At 43.3% G+C, this 14,431-nt stretch overlaps 1 protein-coding gene across 1 annotated transcript in view; it reads right to left on the bottom strand.

The window, feature by feature from the left end:
* The window catches only part of LOC308321307 (uncharacterized protein), a gene marked incomplete at its 5' end in the record, with an annotated part of 12,984 nt that extends 7,720 nt beyond the window's left edge, over positions 1-5,264 (bottom strand). Inside the window, one exon of the mRNA XM_080772148.1 lies at positions 5,232-5,264. Coding sequence (XP_080628274.1) covers positions 5,232-5,264 — 33 coding nt within the window. The remainder of the gene's footprint in view (positions 1-5,231) is intronic.
* Positions 5,265-14,431: the final 9,167 nt, after the last annotated feature.

Consider the following 14,431-nt stretch of genomic DNA (forward strand, 5'->3'; position numbering starts at 1 on the left):
AATACCTTATTTGCACTTTTACGGAAGTGTGCATTTTGAATTCCAGACTTTTACTTAATTGTATAATTTCTACATTGCAGTATTTGTTTATACTTTTAATTTAGTGAAGAATTTGAGATTTAGTTTTTATTATTTTTTTCCACCACTCACTGTTACTAAAGTATTCAATCCAATAAACCAATCAATCAAATGCAGACATGAAAATAACTGGAACTGTTTGGTCTGAGAACAGAACCAATGTGTTCAGATAGAGAGGCTTTTAAAGTTGGACCCCCATGCATGAAGATCAGCTGACATCCTGATGAATTCAACTCATCTCAACTTTGACTTCTGTTGGTTTTCTGTGTGGGCTTTGCAAACACATACATTACACACACACACACACACACACACACACACACACGCACACACACACACACACACACACACACACACACACACACACACACACACACACACACACACACACACACACACACACACACACAGAGAGAGAGAGAGAGAGAAAGACTGTAGTGGAGTTGATGTAATCAACTGAGTCAAGTCAGCCCACACACACACACACACACGCCCCCCCCACACACACACAAAATGATTTTGATACTAGGTGTTGATCATGCTAGCTCTTTTTTGTGGTATCTCATGTTTCACTAAATATGATTGTCTTTGCATTTATGTGCGTGCATGCATGCATGCGTGCGTGCGTGCGTGCGTGCGTGCGTGCGTGTGTGTGTGTGTGTGTGTGAGTTAGTGAGTCATCAAACAGGTCATAGAGTGCTCACTGTGATGCTGTCATTTTGACCCCAGTGTCACCGTGTAGACTTTGTCCCCGAGACTCCAGGAATCTAACACCCTCTGTGTGCTCAACTCTCCATCGTCTTCTAGTCAAACAGTTCACATCAAGGCCCATTATGTAGAGCATTTTATCTTTTTATCACTATTATTAGCATTTCCGTGTTTGTAAGGTGTTTCAGTGCATCCCACAGATTACAACCACACACAGAGATTTTGAAAACATGACCAATGACAAAAAACTCCCATATCTGCTGGGCGAAGTACAACAATGTGCAAACACAGCAGCAAGATTTGTGAGTTGCTGTGATAGGAGAAGGATATCAAATGGAACACAACCACCCTAAAGACTAATCATTGTGTATATTCCTGCACTATACCTGCATCAAGTGATCTTGGTACACAGAAGTTGATCTATTGAAGATTCTGACCTTCAAAGTACATACTTTTTGTTCTGATTGTATTGCTGTATCATTGTATTGTTCTTTCTGCTTTGGCAATGTAAACGTATGTTTTCTCATGCCAATAAAGCCCTTTGAATTGAATTGAATTGAATTGCATGTTTTGAGTGGACTGGAGAGGCCTCTATGTTTTCTTGATGTTGTAAGTGTATTGTTGTGTGTTGACATGTTTGATGTGTTGTTTTGTCTATGTACTGTATTCATTGTGTTGTCTATGTACTGTATTCATTGTGTTGTGCCCAAGGACCCCCTCTAAGGACCCCCTCTAAAACGAGATGATGCACCTCAAGGGGCTATCCTCTAAATTAAATTAAATTTCAATATTATATTTGAGCCACAGACCACCATTTGATGACATTTAGCCTCTCAGACCAAAGACTATGGCCTGGACTTAGAATATTGTGTTGTCGCCGGATAGGACTTTGTCCACAATACCATGCTGCATTGATGGTGAAACCATAGGAGATAACAGGTGTGAATGGAGAAAAAATAATCTACATTCTCTAATTGTTTATAGACTTAATGTAATCTAAGTAATGCAGATGTTTAACAATAATGTAACTCTTGAGAGTGTCAAATGAAACCAAATGAACCCGTAGGAGTTAAAGATCTACAAGGGTCCATTTGGTTACCAACTGTACCTCATTTAGCTGGGGACCACCTGGAACCCTCTCAAGGACCACTGGTGCATGGTCCCCGGACCACTGGTTGAAAACTACCGGTCTAGGCAAACATTCTCATTTCAATCAATGAATCGTCAACTCATTTGAACGTATCTCTCTGGTCTTGTGTATACAGTGAATAATAACAATATTCCCCAACAAACACCCACCGGGAAACGTCATAGTGCAACACAAACGCAGATATGAATGGAATACTGTATCTGCCTTATTATTATTTTCTTTTTGTTACAGTAAGGACGAGAATTGTGACATACGTGAATTCCTTGCGCAACACATTGCAGCACACAGAGTTTACTTTAGTAAAAATAATCAAATACTGCAGTGCACAGAATTACTCTGTTATACAGGAGAAAGTTCATATAGTAAAAGATAATTTGAGTAAAAGTACAAAAGTATTAGTATACATATTTTTAAGATAGGGCCTACCAAAAGTAGAAGTACTCAAGGGTTCATTTGGTTACAGAGCTCATTCTGGGGAAAACATCTGTGTTATTTCAGATGTTAGCTACGTACAGTATAATATAGCACATATTTTTGTTCTCAAAGTGGGGTTCTTTCATTTGGCTATGTCCTCAAAAATAGCAGATACACAAGCTCATATAACGCTCCCTTTGTACCACACTATGAGCTTGTAGATCTGCTATCTTTTGAAAAATTGGGGGCATTATTTTGTGCAAAACTTTGAATAGGAACATTTTTAACTCAAACCTTTGCTTGGAGGTCCCTGGGGAAAAAACATGTTGACATGTTTCAGGAAAAAGTCATGACTTAGAAGATTTCTAGAGTTAACACTTAGGATTTGACTGTGAGGGCCCTAGTGTCGCCTGTGCCTTACCCCTTATTCCTAAACTTGTTTGCCCTTTTCTTTTTTACTTAGAAAACCATAACCCTTACGTTTTAAAATACTTCAACTAACCGATCTACACCGAAACGCTGCCAGCTTGAAGATCGGTCTATTTGAGCTATTTTTAAAGATGTTTTTCAAAATAGTAAAAAACAAAAAGCAAAGAAGTTTAGTTTGGGATTCTGGGGGTGATAAACAGGGCCCAGAGTCTCCTCACATCACCTCTTCATTTGATCCCCTTCCAGACCCCCCCCCCCCCTCCCCCCCCTGCTGTCCCGTTACCATGGTAACCAGCAGAGGTTTATGAGGCCATAAAACTGGGTGACACCCCCCCCAGGTCTCACTGCAGCCCGAGGGGACATCGTTAATAACAACGGGTTCAATCAAGGCCAAGCATTTGGTTTTTTTCCCCCGACCCCAGGATGCCGTTGCCTTCCTTGGATCTCAAGATGTTTTCTTGGAACCTGAAGTTTCCGTCGGAAGCGGCAATTAAATCCTTAAGAAAAGGTTGTTGTGGTTTTTTTATTCCCACTGAAATAAAGAACGAAACGGAAGTAGGGGGCGTGGCCAGGAATTCCGAGTATAAAGTGTTTCCCAAACGTCGTATTCAGCTCAAAGGAGAATACATTTGGTTGTCCTTTTCCGGGACTAAAACGTAGAAAGAGAAAAAACATTCTTCTTCTTCTTCTCCTCCGTTCAGCGACAGTATAGTCGCCGCAGGGAATCACGTTTCTGTTTTCTCATCGTCCGATAAATACAATCAAAAACGTAATATCTCAAAAACGTAGTATCAGGAAATATCTGTATCGGTTTTTGATAACAGGTTTCAATAAGTTACAGGAGTTCTTACTGCATGCTGTGTGTGTGATATGAAATGTGAATTTAGTAATCCCTAATCATTATTCAAGGAGTTTTGGAGAGAAATAAGACAGACTCCAGTCACTTTCGGCCTCACATTGAAAGTCACTGGAGTCTGTCTCATTTCTATCACAATGATCTTTGTCACTGTGGCTATTACTATAGGCCGTGTGCATGATTTTCTTGACTAAGACTAAGATTATGAGATTACTATATCACGTACATATGTTTATTGTGTACTTGTATTGTATGTAATGTTTTATCTTTGTATAGGACCCCCGCAGATGCCCCCTTTGCGTGAGACAGTCCTTCATTTCCAAGACTTTTCGGGCGTCCCACAAATTGAGACCCTGTGACTGGCAGGCATCAGTGTTCAAATGCCCTAACAGTGAGCCCCCTAATAGGTGGCTTTCTGTTGTAAAGCTCTGTCAAGACTGTCATTGTCACTTTTCCTGTCTATGTGTTTTTAAGTCTGTTAAAATAACATGAGAAATATCCCCTATAGGCTACAGTACCAAGTCGGCCATACCACCCCATGACCAAAAATTGCAGTTTAAAACAAAATGTGAGACGCCAGAAGGTTTAATAACAAAATGTGGCCTATACGGTCGAATATGACATCAAGGCATTTCATTGGAACTTAAGTAATACGTTGCTAACCCCGTTCCGTCCCACTTGTTAAACACAAGTGATACTTCTGTCCCTCAAATGAACAGTTTGGATCTGGTCATAAGACCATAGGGTAAAGGAGAGCTTCAGTGAATGTTATCAGGCTTGACCTTTGAACCTTTGAGTCTCTACTTCGCAGAACGCACCACCTTGATCCCACATTTATCTAGATTACCGCTGCTATCACCCTCCACAGGAAGCACGGTGCCAACCGCAATGATTGGGCGGTTGCATAACGTCTTAAAACGTTCCAGAGTTCAAATTGAATGCAAAATATGAATGATGAATGTGGTACTTTCATTTGTCAGAAAGATAATTGTGCTTGTTGCCGAGTGGAGATAGAATGATTGGATCAAAAGGGGTGATTCAGGGTTATAATGCTGTTGTAAAGTGATGATAATACTGGCAGCATGTTGTACTAAAGGCCTGTCATCATTACATAACCGCCCCATCACAATTCATTGACGTAATCGCCGTTAGTTTTTGCTTGTCCGCCCTGAGTCTGGGACCCAGGGAGGGCACACTTTGTCCATTCACTTAGGTCCCATTTACACTTGCAGCCAAATCCAGTTTCACATCCAGATTGGAATCCGATTTGTTTAAATAAATCTAAACACAAACGTGGAATCACGTGGAATCCGATTTTCCGAAGTTAAAAGTGTTGCTCTGGAGAGGGAAGTCTGGAGCTCTTTGGTGGAGCTGTTGCCCTCGTGACCCGACTACGGATAAGCAGTTGAAAATGGATGGATGGATGGTGACTGCAGTGACTGCAGTGGGCCTGAGGGTGACTGCATGGGGCCTAACTGACTGTAGCTGCCCACTCTTACGGTTAACCATTATAGTCGAGTCCTGTAGTATTTCCAACAGTCAACATCAGTGATTGCATCAGCATCATGCTGAATGATGTGGATAAGATACACATACCGTCAGAAACACATAGCTGCTCTGTAGCTGCATGATACGCATACAGAAACACATGATTAAGATAGTTGTTGTTGTTTTTTTTGGGGGGGGGGGGGTTGTCAGGTGAAACCGGCTAACAACAGCTCATGAAATAGAAGACCTAGTCATACACGAGTCATACTGAGCACCTGGTCCTGATTGGTTGCCACACACGCTGCTGTCATGTATTGGTTACTCAGGTCACATGACCAGGAAACACGTAACAGGAAGCAGGTAACATGAATCTTTAGAGACACCCAATGTTATGTAAAGTAATGTTATGATTGAGACCGTCCGGGTGAGAGGAGCGTTCGTTACTAAATAAAGAAACCAGCGCTTCTTTCACCTGACAAATATCACTATATGTGATCATTTTTATTGCCATTTTGTGCATTTTATTGATAGATCACATGCAGTAGGTAGACAGGAAACGGGGAGAGAGATGGGGGTGAAGACACACAGTAAAGTTAATCGGGATCGGGACTCGAACCCGCGACACACTGTCATGCAGGACTACCAGCCATGGTGCCTGGACCGGCCTAGGCCAGAAAGACATGATTGATTGAATACTTTATTAGCAGTTTGCAAAAATAAAGCACAATGAAGTATAGTTTGATACAAGGTCGGCATTGGCTCAGGGGGTGTTGAAGTGTCCTTGAGTGTGTGTGTGTGTGTGTGTGTGTGTGTGTGTGTGTGTGTGTGTGTGTGTGTGTGTGTGTGTGTGTGTGTGTGTGTGTGTGTTTGTAATGCACCTTGGATAAAGGTGCTATATACAGTACTGTCAATGCACCATTTATTTATAACTGACTAACGGAGGTCAGACCAATGACATGTTACCCTGTTTCCATTGGGGGCCTTTGTACTCAATTCATCCAAACATTTAGTCATGGCTGTTCTGTAGATACAGATACACTGTTCTGTAGCTGATAAATATTTAATTAGTCAATCTGATATCTGGCCGCTGGAGTTCAAAGGTCACCTGACTGCTCCAGCTGCCTCTGTGATGGAGCACCAATCACAACGCAGCGGGGGACGTTATTTCAGCTGTGAACAACAATGACACACGCACGCAGGCACGCACATACACACACACGCACGCACGCACGCACGCACGTACACACACACACACACACACACACACACACACACACACACACACACACAGACACAGACACATTATACTATACTTGTGAGAACAAAAACGTTTTGGATTATGCTTTTTTGCAGCCATTTTTTAAGACCCTTATAGGTCTTTAACCACATGGACCCTTATAGATCTTTAACCACATGGACCCTTATAGATCTTTAACCACAAGGACCCTTATAGATCTTTAACCACATGGACCCTTATAGATCTTTAACCACAAGGACCCTTATAGATCTTTAACCACAAGGACCCTTATAGATCTTTAACCACAAGGACCCTTATAGATCTTTAACCACAAGGACCCTTATAGATCTTTAACCACAAGGACCCTTATAGATCTTTAACCACAAGGACCCTTATAGATCTTTAACCACAAGGACCCTTATAGATCTTTAACCACATGGACCCTTATAGGTCTTTAACCACATGGACCCTTATAGATCTTTAACTCATGAGAGCATGAAATTATTTCATTTTCCGTTCTCAAGACTTCAATTATCGTTAAACATCTTCATTACTTCATTTCTTATTAAAGAATGTATACGCACGCACACACACACACACACACACACACACACACACACACACACACACACACACACACACACACACACACACACAGCCAGGCCTATGCCTACAAACCGTTCAGCTTCGTGATACAGCCTATAGTCTAGTGAACTCCAGAGATTTTGCAATATGTCAAACATCTGTTGCTGTGTCACCTCTGCCTTAATCCACATCACAGTTACTGGAACAGAGATGGAGTCACTCGAGGTTGAGGTACAGTGTTGATTCTGACAGCAAAGCATATACAGTAGAGCACACACAAACAGATGTGTGTGTGCTTCCCGGTATTAATCTGTCGTTATGCAAAGACAACGTTTCGACCAACGAACAATCTTCCTCTGGTGATTTTTTTTTTTGGGGGGGGGGGGGTATTTTGAGGTCTTTTTGGCCTTTATTGATGGATACAAAGTAAGTTGTCGGGATTGGGACTCGAACCCGGGACCCCACTTTGAAAAGTCACTGTTAGTATAAAGTAACGGTCGGCCGAAGTAAGTTCGGCCGACCTTAAGGCCCTCTCTGGTACATAACGTGAGACAAGGTCAGTGAGATAATTTGGGGCCTGACCATGTAGAGCTCTATAGGTGAGCACTAGGACTTTGAAATGAACTCTGAAGCTAACAGGGAGCCAGTGCAAGGAGGCCAGGATGGTGTGATGTGCGGCACCTTCTGTTAGACCTGGTGGGCAGTCTAGCTGCAGCATTTTGTATTCGCTGGAGGTGGTCCATGGTGGTTTTGTTAAGGCAGGTGAAAAGTGTTGGCCTACCTACGGAACAGAGAAACCTCTCCCTGAGAGGTAAGAGGCAAACCAGTCGAGGGCGGTCCCAGTAACCCCCACCTGTTCCCTGAGCCTATCTATCAACACATTGTGGTCAATCGTGTCGAAAGCAGCAGTCATGTAGTATTAGAATAGAGCATTTGCCAGCACCTGAAGACATTAATAAATCATTTCATATAAGAAGAGCTGTCTCAGTAGAATGATTTTGTCTGAAACCTGACTGAAATGTATCTAAAATGTTGTGGGTATTTAAAACTGTTAAAAGTTGGTTAGTGTCACGGGGCAACCCGTGCCCTATATACAAAGACACTTGAAACTGCTTTCTATAACATGCAAGGACTAATGTTTTAAACTTGTGTATGGAAAACTGTGTGTTCACTGATTGTTTGCTAATTGTCTCTCCTGCACTGCTGGTGGCATTGCCCTTGATTTAGGAAGGGGCCAAGTGCTATGCAGAGGAGGGGGGGGGGTTACTTCTTATGCTTTGAGTATTTGTCATTGAGTGTTCATGCTTATTTATATTTGTTTAATGGTAACACATCTTTAGTATGTTTAGGTTACTTTTATACAAGGGATTATTTATGGCAGTATTTATTTATAAGTATTTATTGAGAAGAAAGGTTGCTAATTGCTCTGTGTCCTGTGGTATGATCCACCCCTATTTAAGGGAGGCTGCAGGGACAAGTGGGTTAGTTGGTTGTGGGCTTTAACACGGGTAACAGTCCTGAGGGAGAGCTACAGGGCCTTGGGTGACCAAGGGTTAACCTGAAGAGAGTTCTCATCCTATGTGATCTTGTTCAATTGTGTTTGCATGCCTAGGTATTTGTTCTGTTGGTCTATTGTTGGCCAGTATTTAGTTTGTGTATGTGAATTGCACTGAAGAAAACTGTCTGGAGGTTGGGGGAGGAGTTTGGGGAAAATAAAAGCCCTTAACGAACATTTCTGACTGTTCTTGGAGCCTTGGCCGTTCGGGCAACTTCAGTTAGTAACAGTTTCCTCTAAAATCTAGCGGTAGTTGCAATGTAATGCAGGATCTAATCCAGGCTTTTTTTAAAGCGGCTGTATAGCAATTTTAAAATAGGAGGGAACATGACCTGAGAGCAGCGAGAGGTTAAAAATGTTGAGAAGGGAAGGCCCATATAGATCCTAAAACATCCTTTAGAAGACTAGTACTCACCCCCCCTATACCGGGAATATTAATTCCTGCCATCCGGCCAATGGTTAAAGACCCCTGTTACAAAAACGCACAGTTACAAATTTTCATTCATACCTACCTCCATCCGAGCCATCAACAAGGGAAGCAGGAGGAGGTAGATGTAGTTACACTCGGTGCACTTTAGCCCTGGTTGCACTTTATATTTAATGTAACATCTGTATCTTGTGATAATGTATACGTATGTCTGTTGTTATGTATGTTGTACTGTATTGTCTGCTGTAAAACGAAGTGCCCAGTTTGGGACATATGAATAAACTTGACCTTGACCTAGTAGGGATCACGTCTAGTGGACTGGAGGGGGTTTTCATAGTGCTCACTAGCTTTGTTAACTGAAGGAGAGAAATGGGTTGAAAGTGGTTCAGGATAGACTGGTGGGTGGGACCTTGATGAGAGGGAGGCAAAGGAGGGGAGTATGCTTGCCCTAACATTGGCAACCTTGTTGACAAAAAAGGTGAGGAAATCATTGCAGTCATTCATGGAAAAAAACAGGAGGGTCTGGAGTTGGTGCGGGTTGACGAGATTATTGATATAGTATCGAAGAGGACTTTGGGGTTACGCTTACTGGATGAGATGAGTTTAGCAAAGTATGCAGTTCTAGCAGCCTTAACTTTGGAATTAAAATCAACTAGAGGAATTTAGAGGACTTCCAACGGCGCTCCGCACTTCTGCATTTTTTTGTCAAAGGGAACGAATGTCCTCGTTTAACCATGGAGCTTTATTTAAAGTGCGAACAGTGCATGATTTAACATCTAACTGCCGTAGCGTCTCTATAGGCTGAGCTCAGCAGTGGGACAGTATACTGTGGACTGGAATAACCTCCAACGGTGATGTGGCAACGTGTTGATAAGCAGGCTGAGGGTCACTCAATGACACAGGCAGAGCAATTTGTGCGCACGTACGCACGCACACGCACGCACGCACACACACGCACGCACGCACGCACGCACGCACGCACGCACACACACACACACACGCACACGCACGCACGCACGCACGCACGCACGCACACACACACACACACGCACACACACACACACTCACACACACACACACACACACACACACACACACACACGCACGCGCACACACACACACACACACACACACACACACACACACACACACACACACACACACACACACACTCACACACAGCAGGGCATGAACCTCTGTGCCCATGCCGCTGGGTTGTGCAGCACTAGATAGGAGCTATTATCTACAGGTAGTATAATATATTATAGTGTACTGGGTTCATAGTATACAGCTTTATGAGCGTGTGTCCACCTATTTCCTTTGCCCATGGTTGACTGGGGATGTACAGTGCTGTAGTCTGGTCCGGTGCTCAGGGTGTGACCGCTGGGCGCCAGTCCTGGAGGCCGGAGCTTGCCCCCCTGCCGACGCTGGGAGGCTGCGTGCTATATGCCCTCCTCGTGTGAAGCATTTGTACAGTACAGTAGGCATTCTCTGCTATGTGCAATAGCCTGTACCAGGGTACAGTAAGTATGACAATAGTTACAGTCAGCCCTATACTATTTTCCACATTTTCAAATATGGCTCCCTGTGAAAGAAAAACATAATAACCAACATAAATGATACGCTGTTGACAGATTCTGGATTAAAGAATTTAGGTATTTGGCAGACACTCTTTAAACAGTGACGTACAGTATAAGTACGTCACTGTTTAACACAGGCAAACCAAGAACCTAGCATGAGTCTAACGTAAACCATGATATCAAAGATAACAATCTGTACATTGAAAGTATAGTTCAACTATTATGGCAGGTAAACAAATGAACCTGGCATGTGTCTAAATAACATGCTGTCTCGGGTAGGTAAAGTGCTGTGTGTTGTGGGGTTGCCCGCTGCGGCCTAGTGGTCCAGGTTCATGACGACTTGTCTCTCCCCTACTCTCCCTCCCTCCTTCCTGTCTCTCTTCACTTGTAACTATCAAGAAAGGCAAAAATCATAAAATAAGTGCTGTGTGCTGTGGTGGAGAAACAAACTGATTCCGTGGACACATGGTGGTTGAGCTGCTGTCCAGAGTGTGAGTAATGCGAGCGTAGGAGTTGAACCTGTAACCTCAGTACCAAGGGCCTGTTTGTAGTTCTGAGGCTGCATGTCATGCACATTTGCTCAAGGGCGGTATAGGGTCGTTCACCTTAACCAAACCAAACCTACACCTACACTGTACCACACAACGACCACATCGATGCAATCAGAGAGCCAAGAAGACCCAAGTGGGATGATGGGGGAGGACTGGAGAGGGAAAGGTGAAGGACTCGTAAAAAATACAGTACGTCCCACGCAGTGTCGGGAATGTTACTCAAAAACTGTAATATATTACCTATTACTACTTTAAAGAGGTGCTCACCATACTTCATCCATTCATTGTCAAAGGGAATTTAAATTTGTGTAGGACAAAAATAGCCGATTCGCTCGTCTACATATGACGTAAATTCGCCACTTTTGAGTATACACAGATTTAATGTTTTTGATTGATTGATTGATTGAAATATTTATTAACATTTTGCTGAATTCCAGCTCAATCAAGCACAAACTCAATACAAAGACTGTTAACTGTGAGTGGACGACCCAATTAAGCATTACACTTGTTTACAAGAGGGTCCACCTTGTTCAATTCATCAAAACATTTAGAGACGTACAAATAGACACTTCTATGTTTGACTTTAGTTCAATGTTTGTTTTGTAAACCACATCAATGCATGAGAATAAACAAGGCTAAACAAGGCTTTTTTACGTGATGTTTGTGTGGAGTGGAACCCGAGTCCATATTTACACTCCAGGCCTGCAGGGTCAAAGTAAAAATAAAAACAGGAAACAGAACCTGTGTCCAAATGGGCCAGAGACTAGTCATTCAGCCAACTCTCTCTCTCTCTCTCTCTCTCTCTCTCTCTCTCTCTCTCTCTCTCTCTCTCTCTCTCTCTCTCTCTCTCTCTCCTCTCTCTCTGTTTCTCTCTCTCTGAATGAGGAGCAAGCAGTTGCCAAAATGCATTCCACTGACTCACTGCTGCCCTCTTGTGGTGGTTATCTATGCACCGCACTATCTGGAAAAAATAACTTTCATTATTCATAATTTTATTGTTTTTCTATTTCATTTGCACACTAAGAACAAACTGGACTGAACTTTACATATGTACTTCCTTCCGTACACTCGACTTACTGGAATGAGAAAATAATTTGGCCCGGACATTTTTGCGGAATTTGGCCAAGACTGGCCCACCACAACCAGCACGCAGATACTCTACTGACTTTTACAAATAGTTGCAATACAAGCCCTTAACACCACCACATGTACAGTACAACATAAATACACAACAACACCAACAGACAACTAATTTAACATTTGGCCCAGACCGGCCCACCAGGGGGTCGGCCCGCATATGCCTGGCTGGTACGTCCTGTGGCCAGTCCACCCCTGCTTACTAATGCCTATAAGGTCGACAGACCGAAACGTTGCATATTGTGGACATCAAATTAAAAGCTCTTTAACCAGCAGGTGGCAGTGTGCAGGTCTCCCTCCATCACCATACAGGGTAAACATTGGAAATATAAATTGATTGCACATTATTTTAGAAAGAGCTCATGATTTTATCAGTGCATTGATTTGACTAGACTGCATGGTGCTCGCAGCTGTAGAGCTGTAGTCACTAATGATGGAAGTTGGAGATCCCACCTGGATATGCAATACCCGTTGTACCCGTGTCAGAGTAGGCCGTTCCACCCATCTGTCTGTGTCCCTTCTATGCCCATAATGGAGATTTCTGTATCTGTCTCTCTGTGACACGTTAATATATGGAGTCCTGTGGTCAGGCATTCCCAAATATGGAGTGTTAACAGGCCAGCTCCATATACAGGAATAAGCTATATGGACCCTGCGGGCAGGGGCCCTGTCCAGAGCCTGGCCCCGGGGCCTTTTGTGCATGGCGGTTTTTGACATCCGTGGGTCCGACCGACTTGACACCAGGCAGGCAGGGACTGCACTCCCTGTGGAGCTGTAGAACGTGCACAAACTTATTTTGAAGTCGGTGGGGGGAATGGTTCTCGAGTTACGTTGATTACAGCCGTACAGACAGACAGATGTACAGAGAGAGACATGGTGCATTCATAGATAAGATATCTGTAGTTATGTCTTTTTTATTTGTTTGTTTGTTTGTTCATTCATTCATTCATTCATTCATTCATTCATTCATTCATTCATTCATCTATTTATTTATCTATTAAACAGCGCCCCCTGCTGTTTGTTTCGGAATCTGTTCTTTAGATTAGACGTTGAAAACCAATAATCATGAGCCACAGGCAGCCACAGCACACACACAGAGAGGAGAAACCACATTGTCCAGAATGCAACGCGCGCTGCGTCGTATGTGCAGCCCTAGCCTACTTCCTGCTCAGAGTGGCTGCTGCTGCTGCCTGCAGGGAGATGCTGAGGAGGATGCGGGATTGATAGAGAGAGAGAGAGGCTGAGAGAGAGAGAGAGAGAGAGAGAGAGAGAGAGAGAGAGAATGAACGGATAGAGGAGATGAGGAAGATGGAGATCTGTCAGTCCCAAACGGTCGCCTGAAGGAGGATAAACCTGGGGCCTGCGGTTTGTTGGGAGGACGGGGGAATCTGTTTTCATTTGGACGCACGGAGAAGAGAGAGAGAGAGAGATTTTTGCCCGTTTTTATAAACGGCGGCGGCGGCTTTGATCTGTCCCGACCATCCGCGGTCCGGATCGGGAGGATTCTTTACAGCGTGGGACCTTGATGTCTAAATTTAGTTCTCCTGCTGCTGCGGATTGTTTTTGTTGAAAAGACGATTTGGGGACGGATCCGTGAAGGAGACGAAAGAATCACCCTTTCATATGCATCTGACTGAGAGAGAATAGGGAGAGATCAAAGTGGGATATTTGTTGTAATATCTGTGCATCCTTTTCTAGACTTGATCTTCAATGAAGGATATTTCGCTCACAGCAGAACTGCCATGAATATGCTGCTCTCATAATAAGCTGTTGTTAATTTTGCGCAGAACCTTGATGAATTGAGTATGATGAAGGACCCCAATGGAAACAAGCCAAGAAAAGGCTTTATTCTTGGGTTTAAATCCTCTTAGCAGACCTTGTTGTATTGATCTTGAACTGTACTTTCCTCTTTTATCCCCCTGCAAACTGCAAGTATTCAATCAATCAAATCAATCAAGCAAGCAAGCAATCGATCTTTTTACGCACGAAAAAAAAACGAAAAAAAAAACATCACAACTGAAGGTGAAGATGTCAACCTCAAAGGATCTCTAATATAAAAACCCCTACCACAGGACAACAAGTTGAACCATCCATCATGGGTGTTCTCCTCTATGCATGCTGGGTATTGGTGTCTTTTTGGACCAACACTCTGCGTTGTGATGCCAGCAGCAGCAGCAGCGTCTCAGAGTCTGATGGAGGAGGAGAAGGAGGGAGTCTGGTCCTCAGGGTGCCTCTG

The sequence above is a fragment of the Protomyctophum bolini genome (genome assembly GCF_963924005.1).
Source record: "Protomyctophum bolini genome assembly, chromosome: 9".
NCBI classification, from domain to species: Eukaryota; Metazoa; Chordata; class Actinopteri; order Myctophiformes; family Myctophidae; genus Protomyctophum; species Protomyctophum bolini.